This window comes from Cupressus sempervirens, chromosome 9, assembly GCF_028749045.1.
Source record: "Cupressus sempervirens isolate cs-2001-9-10 chromosome 9, ASM2874904v1, whole genome shotgun sequence".
Taxonomy (NCBI): Eukaryota; Viridiplantae; Streptophyta; class Pinopsida; order Cupressales; family Cupressaceae; genus Cupressus; species Cupressus sempervirens.
The window spans coordinates 729,026,205-729,041,522 of record NC_143126.1 but is presented as its reverse complement, the minus strand read 5'-3'; the positions used below and the strand labels follow the sequence as shown (position 1 = coordinate 729,041,522).

At 34.0% G+C, this 15,318-nt stretch overlaps 1 protein-coding gene across 3 annotated transcripts in view; it reads left to right on the top strand.

Moving 5' to 3' along the window:
- The window catches only part of LOC149540784 (uncharacterized), a 160,198-nt gene that overhangs the window by 66,040 nt on the left and 78,840 nt on the right, over nt 1-15,318 (top strand). For 2 of the 3 annotated variants that reach the window (XM_089801860.1, XM_089801862.1), the window contains exon 4: nt 14,220-14,276. The exons of the other annotated variant lie outside the window; for it this stretch is intronic. In XM_089801860.1, the coding sequence (XP_089657986.1) occupies nt 14,220-14,276 (57 nt within the window). The remainder of the gene's footprint in view (nt 1-14,219; nt 14,277-15,318) is intronic. 3 annotated transcript variants of the gene reach the window in all.

The window sequence follows — 15,318 nt, the reverse complement described above, 5'->3', positions numbered from 1 at the left end:
GGCGAGGGCACTGCCCCTTGACCCCGTCCTATATCGCGATAGGGAGTGCGTCTGGGGCGTTGCCTTAGGACCTCACAGGGGCGCAGCCCCTTGACCTTGCTGGGGGCGATGCTCCCTAGACCCCCAGTCGGTGCGGTTATCAGTTGTGGGAAGTGTGACCAATTGATGAGACCTAGAGTTGCTGCAAGCATAGTGTGCCAGAGGTGGAAAGATCAACGGAGTAAGCCTTTCGAGAGGGGTGATACGCTTTGGAGCACTTGGAGTAGGTGTTGGACGTGAAGCTGTCTTGGTGGATGCATAGAGAACTCGGGAGGAGCTGATCATCTAGTTGAAGGCAGTACAACGACACTTGGCTTAAGGTACCCAGGAGTTGGAAGTAGAGAAAGTGGCACGCGTGGCTATCAAGGTCAGTTTGATTAAGGAAACAATATTGTGTTAGCAGAGGCTACAGATGCAACATGGTTTGGAGACCAGTTTGGTGCAGGCATCGGACGAATGTGAAAGTGGTGTGACAGAAATAGATAATGTATTCCGTTTTGTTAATCTGTCTTGAATATTTCGTAATTTTCATCCAGAGACGACTTTTCTTTTGGGGGGGATGATGTCGTCAGTAATTATTGTGTAGCTGATGGGATGTATGTCGTCAGTAAATACGACGGGCCCTTCGAGAAGGTTCTTGTTATGTAGTCGACGACCCTCCGAGAAGGTTCTTAGGAAAGTATTTATACACCCTCCGGGATCATTGTAAGAATCATCATAAGCATAATGTAATGTCTTTGGCATATGTGAATAATAAAAAGAGTACTGCTGTTACATGTTCTTGTTTCATTGTCTGTATGCATTAATCTATTTACCCATACAGTAAACATTTGGCGTCATTGGCATTCACCACCATCATGTACACATTTGTTCATACATTTCATATTCCATTCCGTGCTGGAATAATAAGCATACATGTTATCAACTAAGTCAATCAGTATCAACTAAACCAACCCGTGATGCATTAGCTAAGGCCGACAAACATTGATTGCATTTATGATAGGATGCAACTCTACCCCGTGCCTTGTCACTTAACAAGTGATGATATAAGGAGTTCAAAAACATCGCATTGAGCACGTGAATAATATACCTTTCTTCTCTTATTCATTATTTGATCAGCTCGTTGAGCATTTTCCATCTTGGTTATCAGTTTTAAGATTCGCAAGATTATATCCGAGAAAGCACCACTTGCATGTTATATATATATATTGCACATATTAAAAGATCAATATTCAAACATAGCAATCAATCGGTAGAGGCAATAATCTACTTTTTTATTGTCATTATTAAAGGATCTATCAAAGATTGCATGATCCGCCTTCACACATTTGAGAGATCAAAGGGATTGCCTATAAGCATAGTGCTTTGAGGTTTTCACACCATCGCCCCATTCCAAATGGGGAGCCCCCTCTTTTTGCTTTGGCAGTAGGTTGGTGGTCTTGGGTGGTCTTAGTTGGTAGCAATTTTCATATCTCCAAGTCAAAGAGATGTGTTTGGCAACTATGGCTTGTTGAGAAGTCAAGTCTATCAAGGGTATGAGCAAGAGTTGAGCTAAACTAGTCAAGGAGGGTTGAGTTGAAATCAAGAGGATTGGTGATGAAAGGAGTTTTAAAAAATTGAAAATCCTTATTTCAATGTCAATTTGATCTTAGAAAGTTAGGAAAGGTTGTGGGAGGTAACACTGCTGAAGGCATGTTGAACCCTGAAATCTAGCTCAGTCTTCAAGATTTTTGAAAGCTCTCAAACTCTAAAAAAATGATTATAGCTCTTATGAAGCTGAACCCTATCTCAAACATCTATTTATATAAAATTGACTTAAAGTATAAATGTAACTTATATGAATTCTCTTGCCCTCTGAGCTAAAGAAATTGACTTGAAGACTTGGGGGCTTGGCTTGCAAATGAACAATCCTAGCACTAGGTCCATGTCTCGGAACTCACAATCCCAACAACCCTCAAAATTCCACCCATATTAAAAGAGAGTTTCAACTGCAAATTGATGAGAAAAGTAAAGGACAAATGCAAAATATTGTAATTTTGAGGAGAATTGGCGAAGTTAAATAATCTTTAGAGGGATGGGGAATTTGCTGCCCTCTTAGGATTCCCAATCCTAGGAGCCACGATTTCGCCCTTCTTTATCAGACTATCCATAGAAAGCATGATTCATGAAATAATTTGAAGTGAAATCCAATATAAAATGATGACATCCACCTAAAGCAATGGCAGATCAATAAAGAATGAAGTGGTGAAATCTTGAGGACAAAGGATCAATGATAAAGTGCAAGGTGAAAATCCTAGAGGGTTGGTAGAATCCACTACCCTCTTCTTAGAGTCACTAAAATGGGCAAAAGGCTAAGTGGATGATTGAACAATAACATGCACAAAGAAATCAAACTCAATTGATGATGATGTTAGTTTTAGTGATCTCTAATAGATAAAACTATTATTGTAGATATAGACAATAATTGAAATCCTTAATTGAACAATGATAGAACCAGAGATGCAGATTCTGTTCTCTTAATGGTGATTGTAGAGTCTTTAACTTTAGTGCTAAGGATCACTGAAGATATACTGTTTTCACAATGGAGATTGCTGAGAGAATATGTAAATCAGCTTCAATGAATGATGTCGATAGTTGTCCTACAAAATAAATGTGTAGATTGCTGGGATTGTAATGCCCTAGATTGATTATTTTCCCATCAATCTACACTTGTATTTATACATGAGAAAGGTCATGCCTCCCATAGAGTCATGACTCTATGTGGCCTTTGGCCACGTAGGGTGATGCCTCTATGGAGGCATAACTAACCAACTAATAGTTAATATAATACAACATATTACATGATCGACGGTAAAACACAAGACCCCTGATAACGTACACATTATGATGTCTGCCAATAATGTGTACATCACAATGTCTGCCGATAATATAATGTCTTCCGATAAGATCATCAAACGTATGTTAAGACAATCATCCAAACATATATATATGTGTGTGTGTGTGTGCGTGCGTGTAAGTAACATCAATGAATATTATTAGATGAACCTGGTACAAATTTTGCATATGTCTGATGAACAGAATTCACATAACATCATTACTTCTACTGATGCTATACATCAACACTCCCTCTTAGCAAGGGCGAAGTAATACACCTTCAGAATAGAATATCTGAATACATTATTTGATCGTAATACTCTAAAACAGTGACTACTCAAATAATTAAAATCACCATGCTATGAACGCTATCATAACATATATTATGATTTCTAATTGTTTGAAACAATATCTAGAGTAACCATAATGGATTCGTTATCAATGATCTCTAATTGTCCGAAACAATATCTAGAGATGTCCATGATAATAGGCCTATCATTTGCAAGATTGTCACCTTACAAATGATTACCTTCTGAATATAGATGTCCATGAAAAATCGTCACCTTTCATTATATATTTGATGCAACTAAACAACAATAGAAGCATAAACTCACATGAATTGAAAACTTAAATTCAATATTCAATATTACAATTTAATCATACCAAGTTTTTCTTTGAAGTAATCCAACTTTACTTTAGCAAGAGTCTTAGTAAAGATATCTGTTGTTTGCTCATTAGTACTGATGTACTTCAGTTGAATGACTTCTCGATCCACCATATCTCTAATGTAGTGGTAAGGAATTTCTATACATTTGGAACGATTGTAGAAAACTGGGTTAGCTAAAAGCTTGATGCAACTTTGATTATCACGATGAATCACATTGGGCTTTAAAGGTCTTTTGAACAAATCTACTAACAACTTCCATAGCCATATTGCTTCTCTAGCACCCAAGGAAGAGGCAATGTATTCTGCTTCGGTAGAATTTAATGCAACTGAAGACTATTTTCTGTTGAACCAGGAAACCATTCTAGATCCTAGACTGAAGCAACATCCAGAAGTACTCTTACATTCAGTAGGACTGTCTGCCCAATCGGAATCAGAATATCCATGAAGGTTGATGTTGACTTGATCATATTTGATTCCCATCCTAATAGTACCTTTTAGATATCTCAAAATGTATTTAGCTGCATGTAGATGTATCTTCTTTGGTGCACACATAAATTGACTCAAGGTGTTAGTTGCATAACATATGTCAAGACAAGTATTCACCAAATACATTAAAGATCAAATGATCTGTTTGTAGTAAGTAGAATCTGTAGGTTTTGATTTGATCATATCATCCTTTAACTTGTGTAAAATGACTTATAGGAGTAGAAGTTGGTTTACATTCCATCATTCCAAATTTTGTTAGAATATCAACTGTATATTTTTCTTGATTCAAAAAAATGTAGTTACCCTTTTGCTAGACTTCTAATCCAAGGAAGTAGTGTAGAAGACCTAAATCCTTCATATCAAACTCTGCTATGAGTTCTTGTTTGCATTTCTTTATGAGATGTTCTTCACTTGTTATCAATAAGTCATCAACATATAACGCAAGAATAATCTTATCATCACCATTTATTTTGAAGTATAAGTTAGGGTCAGCTTCATTTTTAGAATATTCTAACTTCATTAGATAGTTGTCTATCCTTTCATACCATGCTCTAGGAGTTTGTTTGAGACCATACAGAGCTTTCTTTAATTTACAAATGTGAGTTTTTCTGTCATGAGTGCAGAATCCTTTTGGTTGCTCGATATAAACTTCTTTAATTTTGCCATTTAGGAATGTTGTTTTGACATCCATTTGATGAACTTTCCATCCTTTGGATGCAGCGATAGCCAAGATGGTTCTAACTGAAGTGTATCTAGCAACTAGTGCAAATGTTTCTTCATAATCGATGCCTTCTTTCTATGAGAAACCCTGTGCTACAAATCTTGCTTTGTATTTTTCAATGCTGCCACCATATGCATATTTAATTTTAAACAACCGTTTAGAAGAAGCAATTGATTTGTTTTTAGGCCTCGGTACAACATCCCATACATCTTTTTTTAATATGGAATTATTTTCTTCAATCATTGCTTCTTTCCAAGATTGACTTGATAGTGCTTCTTTAACATTTGAAGGTTTTGTTTTTATAAGTTCAGTTAATTATGCAACATAACATGACTGATTTCTTGTTCTTTTACTTTCTTGAATTACTTCATTAGGTTTAATTTGATTTTCTTCTATCATTTTCCTAGCCCAGAGTGGCCTCTTTTTATTGTTGATATTTTTAGTATCTTCATGCTTAGATGTAGAGGTAGAAGATGGTTCAATATCATTCTCCCTCTCAATTTCTGCTTGATGATTTTCATCTACTTCAGGAATAGATTCAGTAATAGATTCATCATTGTTTCTAGAAATATTAAAGGCTATATCTTCTTCAAATTTCACATCTCTACTAATCTCAATTGTTCTTTGACTTGGTATAAAGACCCTATAGCCTTTAGTTGTTTCACTGTATCCAATGAGTAACCCCTTCTTTCTGGATGGTTCTAGTTTTATTCTTTTCTCTTTAGGAATGTGGATATAAACAAGGCATCCAAATATTCTTAGATGACTTAGATATGGTTTAATACCCATAAATACTTCTTTAAGAGTGGTGTTCTCTAATACTAAGTGTGGACATCTGTTTTGAATGCAGACTGCAATGTTAGATGCTTCAGCCCAGAAAGAAGTACGAAGGTTTTGATCGTGCATCATTGCTCTGGCTGATTCAACAATTGATCTATTTTTATGTTCTGCAACTCCATTTTGTTGAGGATTATATGGTACAGAAAACTCCCTCTTAATCCCAACAGCGATGCAAAAGTTTATAAATTTTTTAGAGATGTATTCACCTTCATTGTCTAACCTTATTATTTTTATTTTCTTTCCTGATTGATTTTCAACTAGGGCTTTGAATTCTTTGAAATTTGATAATACTTCAGTTGATTCTTTTTGTTTTAGAAAGTAGATCCAAGTTCTTCTAAAGTAATCATTAATAAAAATTACATAAAAGATGCACCCGTTAAGAGAAGGTACAGACATAGGGCCGCAAAGGTCAGTGTGAATCAGTTCAATGATGGATTTTGATTTGTGAACACTTTGAGGAAATGATTGCTTTGTGTTTTTACCTAGAGCACATCCTTTGCAAATGCTTAAGTGATCAGTTTTCAAACCAGGTAAACCTTTTACTATTTTTCCTATAGATGATAATGCACGATAGTGAAGGTGACCTAGCCTTCTATGCCAAATTTTGGTAGAGTTTGATGTTTCAAGACTTAGAGCTAAGTTTTGATTGTTACCTAGTTTATATAGACTTCCATCTCTAAATCTAATAGAAATGGCTTTCTTGATATTAGAGTTCTTTGGCCAAGATAGAACTTTGTCCTCTTGAAAAGTGATTCTGAATCCTTGATCAGCAAGACCAGAGATAGAGACTAGATTTCTTTTTATTCCAGGTACATATAAAACATTTTTGAGTTGGAGAGTAATTCCTGAATTTAGGTAAATAGAATAGGAGCCAATACCTTTGATAGGATGAGTAGAGTTATCTCCAATGATAACTTCTTCTGAGGAGTGTTTTGAGAAGGTTTCAAATTTGTCTCTAAAACCAATGATGTGTCGAGATGCTCCACTGTCTATGATCCAAGTGTTGTTTGAGTTTAATTCACTTGAAAGAGCTAAATAAAATGCATATTTTTTTTTTCTTCTTTCTCTACTTCCTCTTCTTTGATTTCTGCTAGAGCTGCTTGAATTCTCTTTTGTTTAGGGTAGAAATTATGAGAGTGACCAATTTTATCACATTTGAAGCATCTTACTTTGGACCAAGCACGTTTCTTATATGATTTGTCACTTTCCCTCTTATTATGTTTGAATTTGCATGAAGAGCTTGAATGTCTCCCTCTTGATTTATACTTAGTCCTCTTGAGACTAATCTTGATTCTTCTTGTCTGCATTCATTTTTTTAGTAATTCAAATTTAGGAAGCTCAGGTCGAGAACTTAGGCTTTGAATAAATGTTTCCCAAGATAGAGGAAGTCCTCTTAATGCTATCATGCTAAGTTCTTTGTTATCAACTCGACTTTCCCTTGTTGCAAATTGATCTTTTAATTCAAAAATCCTTAGAAAGTAGGATGTAATAGATTCTCCATTTTTCATCTTTATATATAGTAGATCTTGTTTTAGAGTTAACAATCTACTAGTATTGTTGATTTCAAATGTATCTTTGATAGTAGAGAACATTTCAAACGCAATCTTGAGACTGGATATGGATGGAAGAATATGATCTTTTATAGAATCTATTATAATTTTCATTGCTTTGTTATTGTGTCTTTTCCAAGTTACTTTCTCTGTATCATTTTCAGGCATGGATATGTTTGTTTGTATATACTCCTCTAATTCCATTTCTCTTAAGATTATCATGACTCGAATTTTCCATGATGAAAAATTTGATGCTCCCTCAAGCCTATCCTCTAGCCTTACATGATTCACCATTTTGATTTAAGAATATAATTTAACTTTTATAAATCTAAGGCTTTAGATTTTAATTCTAAGTAATAGATTTTCTTATTAGAATGGCTCTGATACCATGTTAGTTTTAGTGATTACTAATAGATAAAACTATTACTGTAGATATAGACAATAATTGATATCCTTACTTGAACAATGACAGAACTAGAAATGCAAAGTCTGTTCTCTTAATGGTGATTGCAGAGTCTTTTAACTTTAGTGCTAAGGATCATTCAAGATATATTGTTTTCACAATGGATATTACTGAGAGAATATGTAAATCACCTTCAATGAATGTTGTCGATAGTTGTCCTACAAAATGAATGTGCAGATTGTTGGGACTGTAATGCCTTAGATTGATTATTTTCCCATCGATCTACACTTGTATTTATACATGAGAAAGGTCATGCCTCTCGTAGAGTCATGACTCTATGTGGCCTTTGGCCACGTAGGGTCATGCCTCTACGGAGGCATAACTAACCAACTATTCGTTAATATAATACAACATATTACATGATCGGCAATAAAACACAAGACCCCCAATAACATACACATTATGATGTCTGCCGATAATGTGTACATTACAATGTCCGCCAATAATATAATGTCTGCCAATAAGATCATCAAACGTATGTCAAGACAATCATATATATGTATGTAAGTAACAACAATGAATATTATCAGATGAACCTAGTACAAATTTTGCATATGTTTGATGAACAATATTCACATAACATCATTACTTCTACTGATGCTATACATCAACAAATGAAACGATGGAATTGAAGTCTCAGATGACTAAAATTCAGTCCTAGAGGGATGGTGGAATACGCTGCCTTGTGAGGATTCCAAATTGTAATGTCCTCTTTGTGTGTCATTGTCATGTCCCCTATTTTTTCCAATAAAATTCAATAATATAATGAGTCAAAGAAATAATAAATTTTATTATCCTAATTGGAATAATAAACAAGAGAACATAATATGATAATAATAATATTATTAAATATATTATAATAATAACAAGAAGGAATATCGTAATAGAAGATGATTATAATAAAATATAATACTATTGAAAAGGTGATATGAGATAATGTTAAACAAACATAATACCTTATTAATCAAAGGTTAAATACAATGTAATCAAAATTATAAATATAATTATAGTTGAACAATTATTAAACTAATATTAATAATTGCTCCTGATCGGTCATGTCTTTTGAGAATAATATGCACGGGGTATATAAGGGAGAATAATTTTGAAAAGGAGGATATCAAAAAATATGAAAAGAAAGATATGGAAACTCTGAAAAATAATCAATACTATTAAGGCTTTTAGAATAATGTCCCTATTTTCTAAACAGGAGGAACTGGAGACATTACATGTGGTATCAGAGCAGATTCTCCTAGTAACCTATGAAGTTTTGGAGTTCATATTTGTGGAAAATTGGAAATCTCAGTTGGAGATAAATTTCAAGCTTCTGGTATTTTGGATCTGTCAATCAGAGAAAGAATGATCTTTTGTTCAAAATAAAACAGATCAATTATCATCGAACAAGCATTAGGAGTATTGATTCTATCCAATAGAGATCATAAGATGGTGTAAAAATATCAAACAGTATCGACAACAACTATTAAAGAGGTGCCAGAATTGAAGATGGGCATAATCAATATTATCAAACAGTAATTATCAAAGGGATGCCATCATGAGTCTTCATATTGAAACAGTTATTAGCGGTAAAACATAATGGAATCGAAAGTAAGCGGGTAATAATCACGAAGAAAGCTCAGACTCAACTCTTATATATTTTGATAAGATTGTGTAGGCAATTAGAGAGGGCGAAAAACGCATTCGTTCAAGCAAAAGAAACTCCAGACTTGATCAATATGGCAGAAGAATACATAAATTGACGAGAAGAGCAAAGTCTATTTCTCTAACAACAAAGTGATTGTTATTGTAAATGACAGCGATTATATTGCATTCAGGCTTAAGACAACAATAAGAAATTTTAGAACACAAAAGGACACACGAATTTTGCAAGTCAAAAGTCTCTCATTGACACTTGAGACTTAGAAGAGTTGAAGGAGATATGCGGCAATGATAAAATGGCACGAGAAATGGATTCCACTTACCATATCATAGACTATGAAAGAAGACTAATCAAAATACCGAACATGAACCAACCAGTCTGAAATGAAACATATACAATGATGAAAATCTGAAGTCAAGCAATAGCATGAGGGAGTAAGTCTGCTGATAGAAGCCCACGACATTAAGATGATTAAACATAAGTGCCATGAAAATACTCATTACTACGTCTAAAACAAATGCAGTGAATCAAGGAATCACGATGAGTCTAAAGGAACAATGATACCAAAGTCAAACAAAACAAGTCTCCACTTGCGGCGGTTCATAAACGGGAGACAGATTTTATAAATTGCACATAAGACATACAACTAGAACTTGTACCTGCGGGTCCAAGGGTCATGCCGATTTAACACAACAATCAAAGTTTCTATAGTATACAATGTTATACTTGTGAATGTAAGGGGGGATAGTATTAGTTTCAAACAATGAGCATGAAAAGAAGAAGAACAACCATATGAAGCAATTTGAAGATAATCAATAGACATTAGGCAAGCCCAGGAAGACAAGTATATTTCAGACACTTAATGTGCCAACCAATCAGGACAAATTAAACAGAGGTATCCAATATTATGGCAATATTTGAATGCTTGGTGTCTTTAGAGAGAAACTTAGGGTCAAATATTCATTGAGAGTTTCAACAAGAATTTATGAATATCTGATTTGTTTAGAGAGAAACTCAGAATGAAATATGCAGCAAAGATGATTAAATACTTTAATAGAAGCCTAGTTTCTTTAGAGAGAAACTACAAACAAGTGACAATATATATATTGTAAGGATTAAACATATGCATATGTCATAGGGCCTTGGTAAAGGAGGGATCTTTACCAAGTGATTAATCAGAGATCCCTAGAGGCCTTAGGGTGAGATAAGGTCTCTCCTAAGGATTAAAGAAAGAGAGATAGTCCTAAAGGGACATCCACACAGGCCTGGGATGGGATAAAGTCTCTCCCAAGGATCATAGGGATGAGTACATCCTAAAGGGATACTCATAGAGGCCTAGGACAAGATAAAGTCTCTCTTAAGGATTAAATAGAGATGAATACTCCTAAAGGGGTATCCATAAGAGCTTAGGACGAGATAAAGTCTCTCCTAAGGATTATAAAGAGGCATAATTCTAAAGGAATATCCACAAGGGCTTAGGACAAGATAAAGTCTCTCCTAAGGATTGTAAGGAGTGGATTATCCCAAAGGGGTATCCGTAGTGAGGTGAGATAAAATCTCACCTAAGGATTAGGAATGCAAATGGAAGAGTATCCGTAAGATTTGGGAAGAGATAAAATCCCGACCAAAGATTACAAGGATTAATTATCAGCACTCATCATGGATCAAATAATATACAATCGGGAGTACAAATATGTTGCAACACATCCAGATAAGTGTCATTGAATTGTTTCGAGTATTTTAATTTAGTATTCAATTTTTTATTTTCCTTCTAGCTCTGACATGTTTATAGTTATAAATTTATTCTAATAAGTTGTTAGTAATATTATCATTCTAATCAAAGTGAAATTATTGTTTTAGGATGCATCAATCAAATCACAAGCAGAGAATATTGAATTGCTTGAAGACAAGCAATTTTGAGAGGGATGGACTGTTTTTTTTTTTTTAAAAGAGGGGTAAACGCTTTGACCTGGAGCTATGAACCAGTGAGGCCACAAACGGGGGACCTCATCCCCATGAGATTTGAACCTTGATGGCAAGGATAACAACACAACAACTTAATCATCACAACATGCCACTATTGACAAGGAAAGGGTGGACTGTCATGTCCCCTATTTTTTCCAATAAAATTCAATAATATAATGAGTCAAAGAAATAATAAATTTTATGATATTAATTGGAATAATAAACAAGAGAACATAATATGATAATAATATTATAATAATAAAAAGAAGGAATATCATAATAAAAGATGATTATAATAAAATATAATACTATTAAAAAGGTGATATAAGATAATGTTAAACAAACATAATACCTTATTAATCAAAGGTTAAATACAATGTAATCAAAATTATAAATATAATTATAGTTGAACAATTATTAAACTAATATAAATAATTGCTCTTGATCGGTCATGTCTTTTGAGAATAATATGGACCGGGTATATAAGGGAGAATAATTTTGAAAAGGAGGATATCAGAAAATATGAAAGGAAAGATATGAAAACTCTAGAAAATAATCAATACTATTAAGGCTTTTAGAATAATGTCCCTATTTTCTAAACAAGAGGAACTGGGGACATTACATTGTGAGACATTGCAAAAAAGTATGGACATATATTTAATATTAAATTTTGGACAAATATTTGTAATATTAAATTTTGGACAAATATATGTAATATCAAATTTTGTTTTTGAGAGCTTATTGTAGACTTCAAAATGGGCCAATTTAATATTATTAAAGTGAGCTAAAAGGTGACAAAGGGGGAATAAGATGAAAAGACAGGAGACGAAGTTGAAGAGTCACATTGTTGAGCTATAAAAGAAGGAAGCTAGTTTACTTTCAGCATGCTTGGTTATTCAATTTCAAATCAGTTTTCTCTTGGAGAAACTTGGAAGCAGGCTGTTCTCATTTTCAGAACTAGATTTGAGGACAAAAACCCTCTAGCAAACATCATTTTGGGTGTCTCACTTGTGTTTACATTTATCTTTATTGTCCAATCTGACTATTGCTACTGTTTATAAGATTGGCATTTCAGTGCATGTTATTGTATTGCTGAATATTAAAATACGATTGAAAGCGTACAAAGAAAATCAATGATGAGGCGACCATTGCAGACTCTTCCAATGGGTGGTTGAGCTTTCATAGAGACCAATTGCTAAAAGATAGAAAGTTGAACATGTTGCTAAAATGATAAGGGATTATCCTAAGGCAGTAATATGTTAATGGAGAGGCTCACAAATATCCTACCTTACAGACCAGATTCACCTAACAAAATTATAGAGGCCAAAGATATGATAAATGACGTCGATTTGTTGATTGCATTTTTAAAAAATGGCCTATGTAATGAAGGAGAAACTATAATGCATATATCCCTATGATAGATGACAAGGATAGAAAGTTAATTGGAATGTCTCGCTGCTCCATTGTCTATAAAATAGCCACCGCTTCCTCAAGACGTCACTCAGTGCATGAAGTTTTGATTTTTTGATTCATGGTGTTTGGGCTGTAGCCGACTTGCATTAATCTGAGTTTGTGTGTTTGAGATGTAGCAGTACATGAATGCTTGCATAAACCATGAGAAGGGAAGGAGGCATTGGTGTGATGACTAAACAACTGTCAGAGCAATAGTTCTGGGTGAGCACGACAAATGACAATGCCATAGAGAAAGTTAGCGGTAAACAAAATAGGTCAGGTGGCCTACAAAAAAAATCCAATTTAATAATTGTGTAATGCTCTTTTTGGGAAAATTGGAATTAAAATGAGAATTAGATCAATTCCATCTATTTAGATGGAATACCAAATCCAGCTTTGGGGGGTAAATGGGCATTACTGAATTTTATTTTTTTCCAATTCCAATTCTGATTTTGTGGACCCAAACAGCGGATTAGAAAATTTTAAGAATTCCAAATGCCAATTCCATTCTAATTCCAGCAACCAAAAGGGCCCTTATGGAATATAAAGCATTGCAATCATGGAATATGGTTTGATAAGATTTCTTAAATATTGAACTACCCTACAAAACTCCTTACCTCAATTGCAATGAAAGTCTTGGATCACTTCAAAATGGCTTCCACTTTTACTAAACTCCTAACAATATCTTTATTTTTGTCTGATAAATTTTGATCTTAGTTACTTCATAGGCTTAGCTAATATTTGATCTTAGACAACTATTTGGTGACTACCCTCTTAAAAAGTCTGATAAATGTTGATATCAGTTACTTCATAGACAGCTAATTTTTTATACAACTATTTAGTGAATGCCGTCTTCAAAAGTCTGACAAATGTTGATCTTGATTATTTTGTAGGCTTCACTAATATTTGATCTCAGAATTAGACAACTGTTTTGTGACTGCCCAAAAGTTCACCGAATATTTACCTATGGAATCAGCAATATGAATATAAAGTTATGAACAGTAAAAATCAACTACTTTCTACATTAATGGGTTGAACTCTATTGTATTTGGTCTCTATATCTCTATGCTATGGAAATGCCCTTAACTTTTAAAAGAATAGTTTTTGTCTCTTTTTCTACAATTTTTATATTTTTCTTAAAAATCTGTTTTTTTCCAGATCTTTTCCCCATTTAAAAAAAAATCTTATACTTTTGGTTTTCTGATCCCCCACCAAAATGATTTTTGCTTCTATGTTGTATAGAACCAATCATTTTAAAACAGTACGAGCATCATAAGTCGTAACCTGTAAAGACTATAAAGTATAATCCATAAAACATTGTGAATCTTCAAGTTTGAAATGATTCTGACACCATTACTTGATCATTGTTGTTTGTAGATAGATTTAGCTTGATAGGTGCAGTATATAATGTACTTGTACAAATATGGTTAAATAAAATTGTCTTGTTAAACAAAGGATAGTTGTATGAATCTTTTGACAGTGAGATGAACTTTGTATCTGATTAACAGGGAGATGAAGGGGCTACTGTGCATTTCAAAAGAGATGATGAAATGATTTCAATAGAAGTGAGTCATTATGTTTTTTTCTTTCATTATTTATGTTAGCATTATACTATTTTCCCAGGGCCATTCCAATAAGCATCCAAATTTGTTATGGTTTTTAGTTAAATAAACCTAATGTGAACACTATATTTTAAGCTTTGCATTAGTGTGGGAAACTAGCAGCATGATTGAAGAGCCCATTAAGGCTAATATATATCTTGAGAAACCTTCCATAACAAATGTAAGCAACTTATATCGGAAAAATATATGATCCAGTGCCAAGATTATACATAGTACTGCAGTATGTTGACAATCCCGTGACTATTGAAGTCAAGTCCCGCCGTATTAATCACTAACAAACTTTCAGAGACATAATGTAAATAATGTCTGATCAGAGAGACTGTATCACTGCATGATAAAATTTTGTTAATTACCATACACATTTAGTATTATGAAAGTGAAGAATGTCCATAGAGATGGAAACTTGCCTCTGTGATCAGGTTTAGTGCATTCACTATACAAAATTTCTATATATGTTTAGAAGCTCCTCCATTTTCGACATAACCATTTTAATGAGTCCATGAAACACATCCTCTAGAGGATCTCAGATTGCTGTATGAGTCAAAAGTCTACATGTAACCCGCATTCATGGAAATATCAGACAAGATCACGGTCATAAATTATTTAATTCTCAAACTGTTATTAGCACCATGCCATGATGGAGTTGGGGATCCAGTAGGGGCAGGTCCTGAGGTTGGAGATATGGCTCCACTTATTAGAAGCCATAACTAAGAAGTGGTCCACCACAAACATTGAGAGAAATAGCAAGTAAAGTTTCACCATAAAAAGAACTCAAACCAGACAAAGGCATACTATAAATGAACCAGAAAAGAGACAGAAAGGTAATATGCATTATAGGCTAGATCCTAGAAGTAATCAAGACACCATGCAAGAGCTGCATCTATATTACAGTAGCTAGGTAGTAAGAGTTGTTGTGCCACCAAAGTACTGAGCCAGTCAGAAAAGATCATGATAATTAATAGGCACTAAATGATTATTAAGGAGA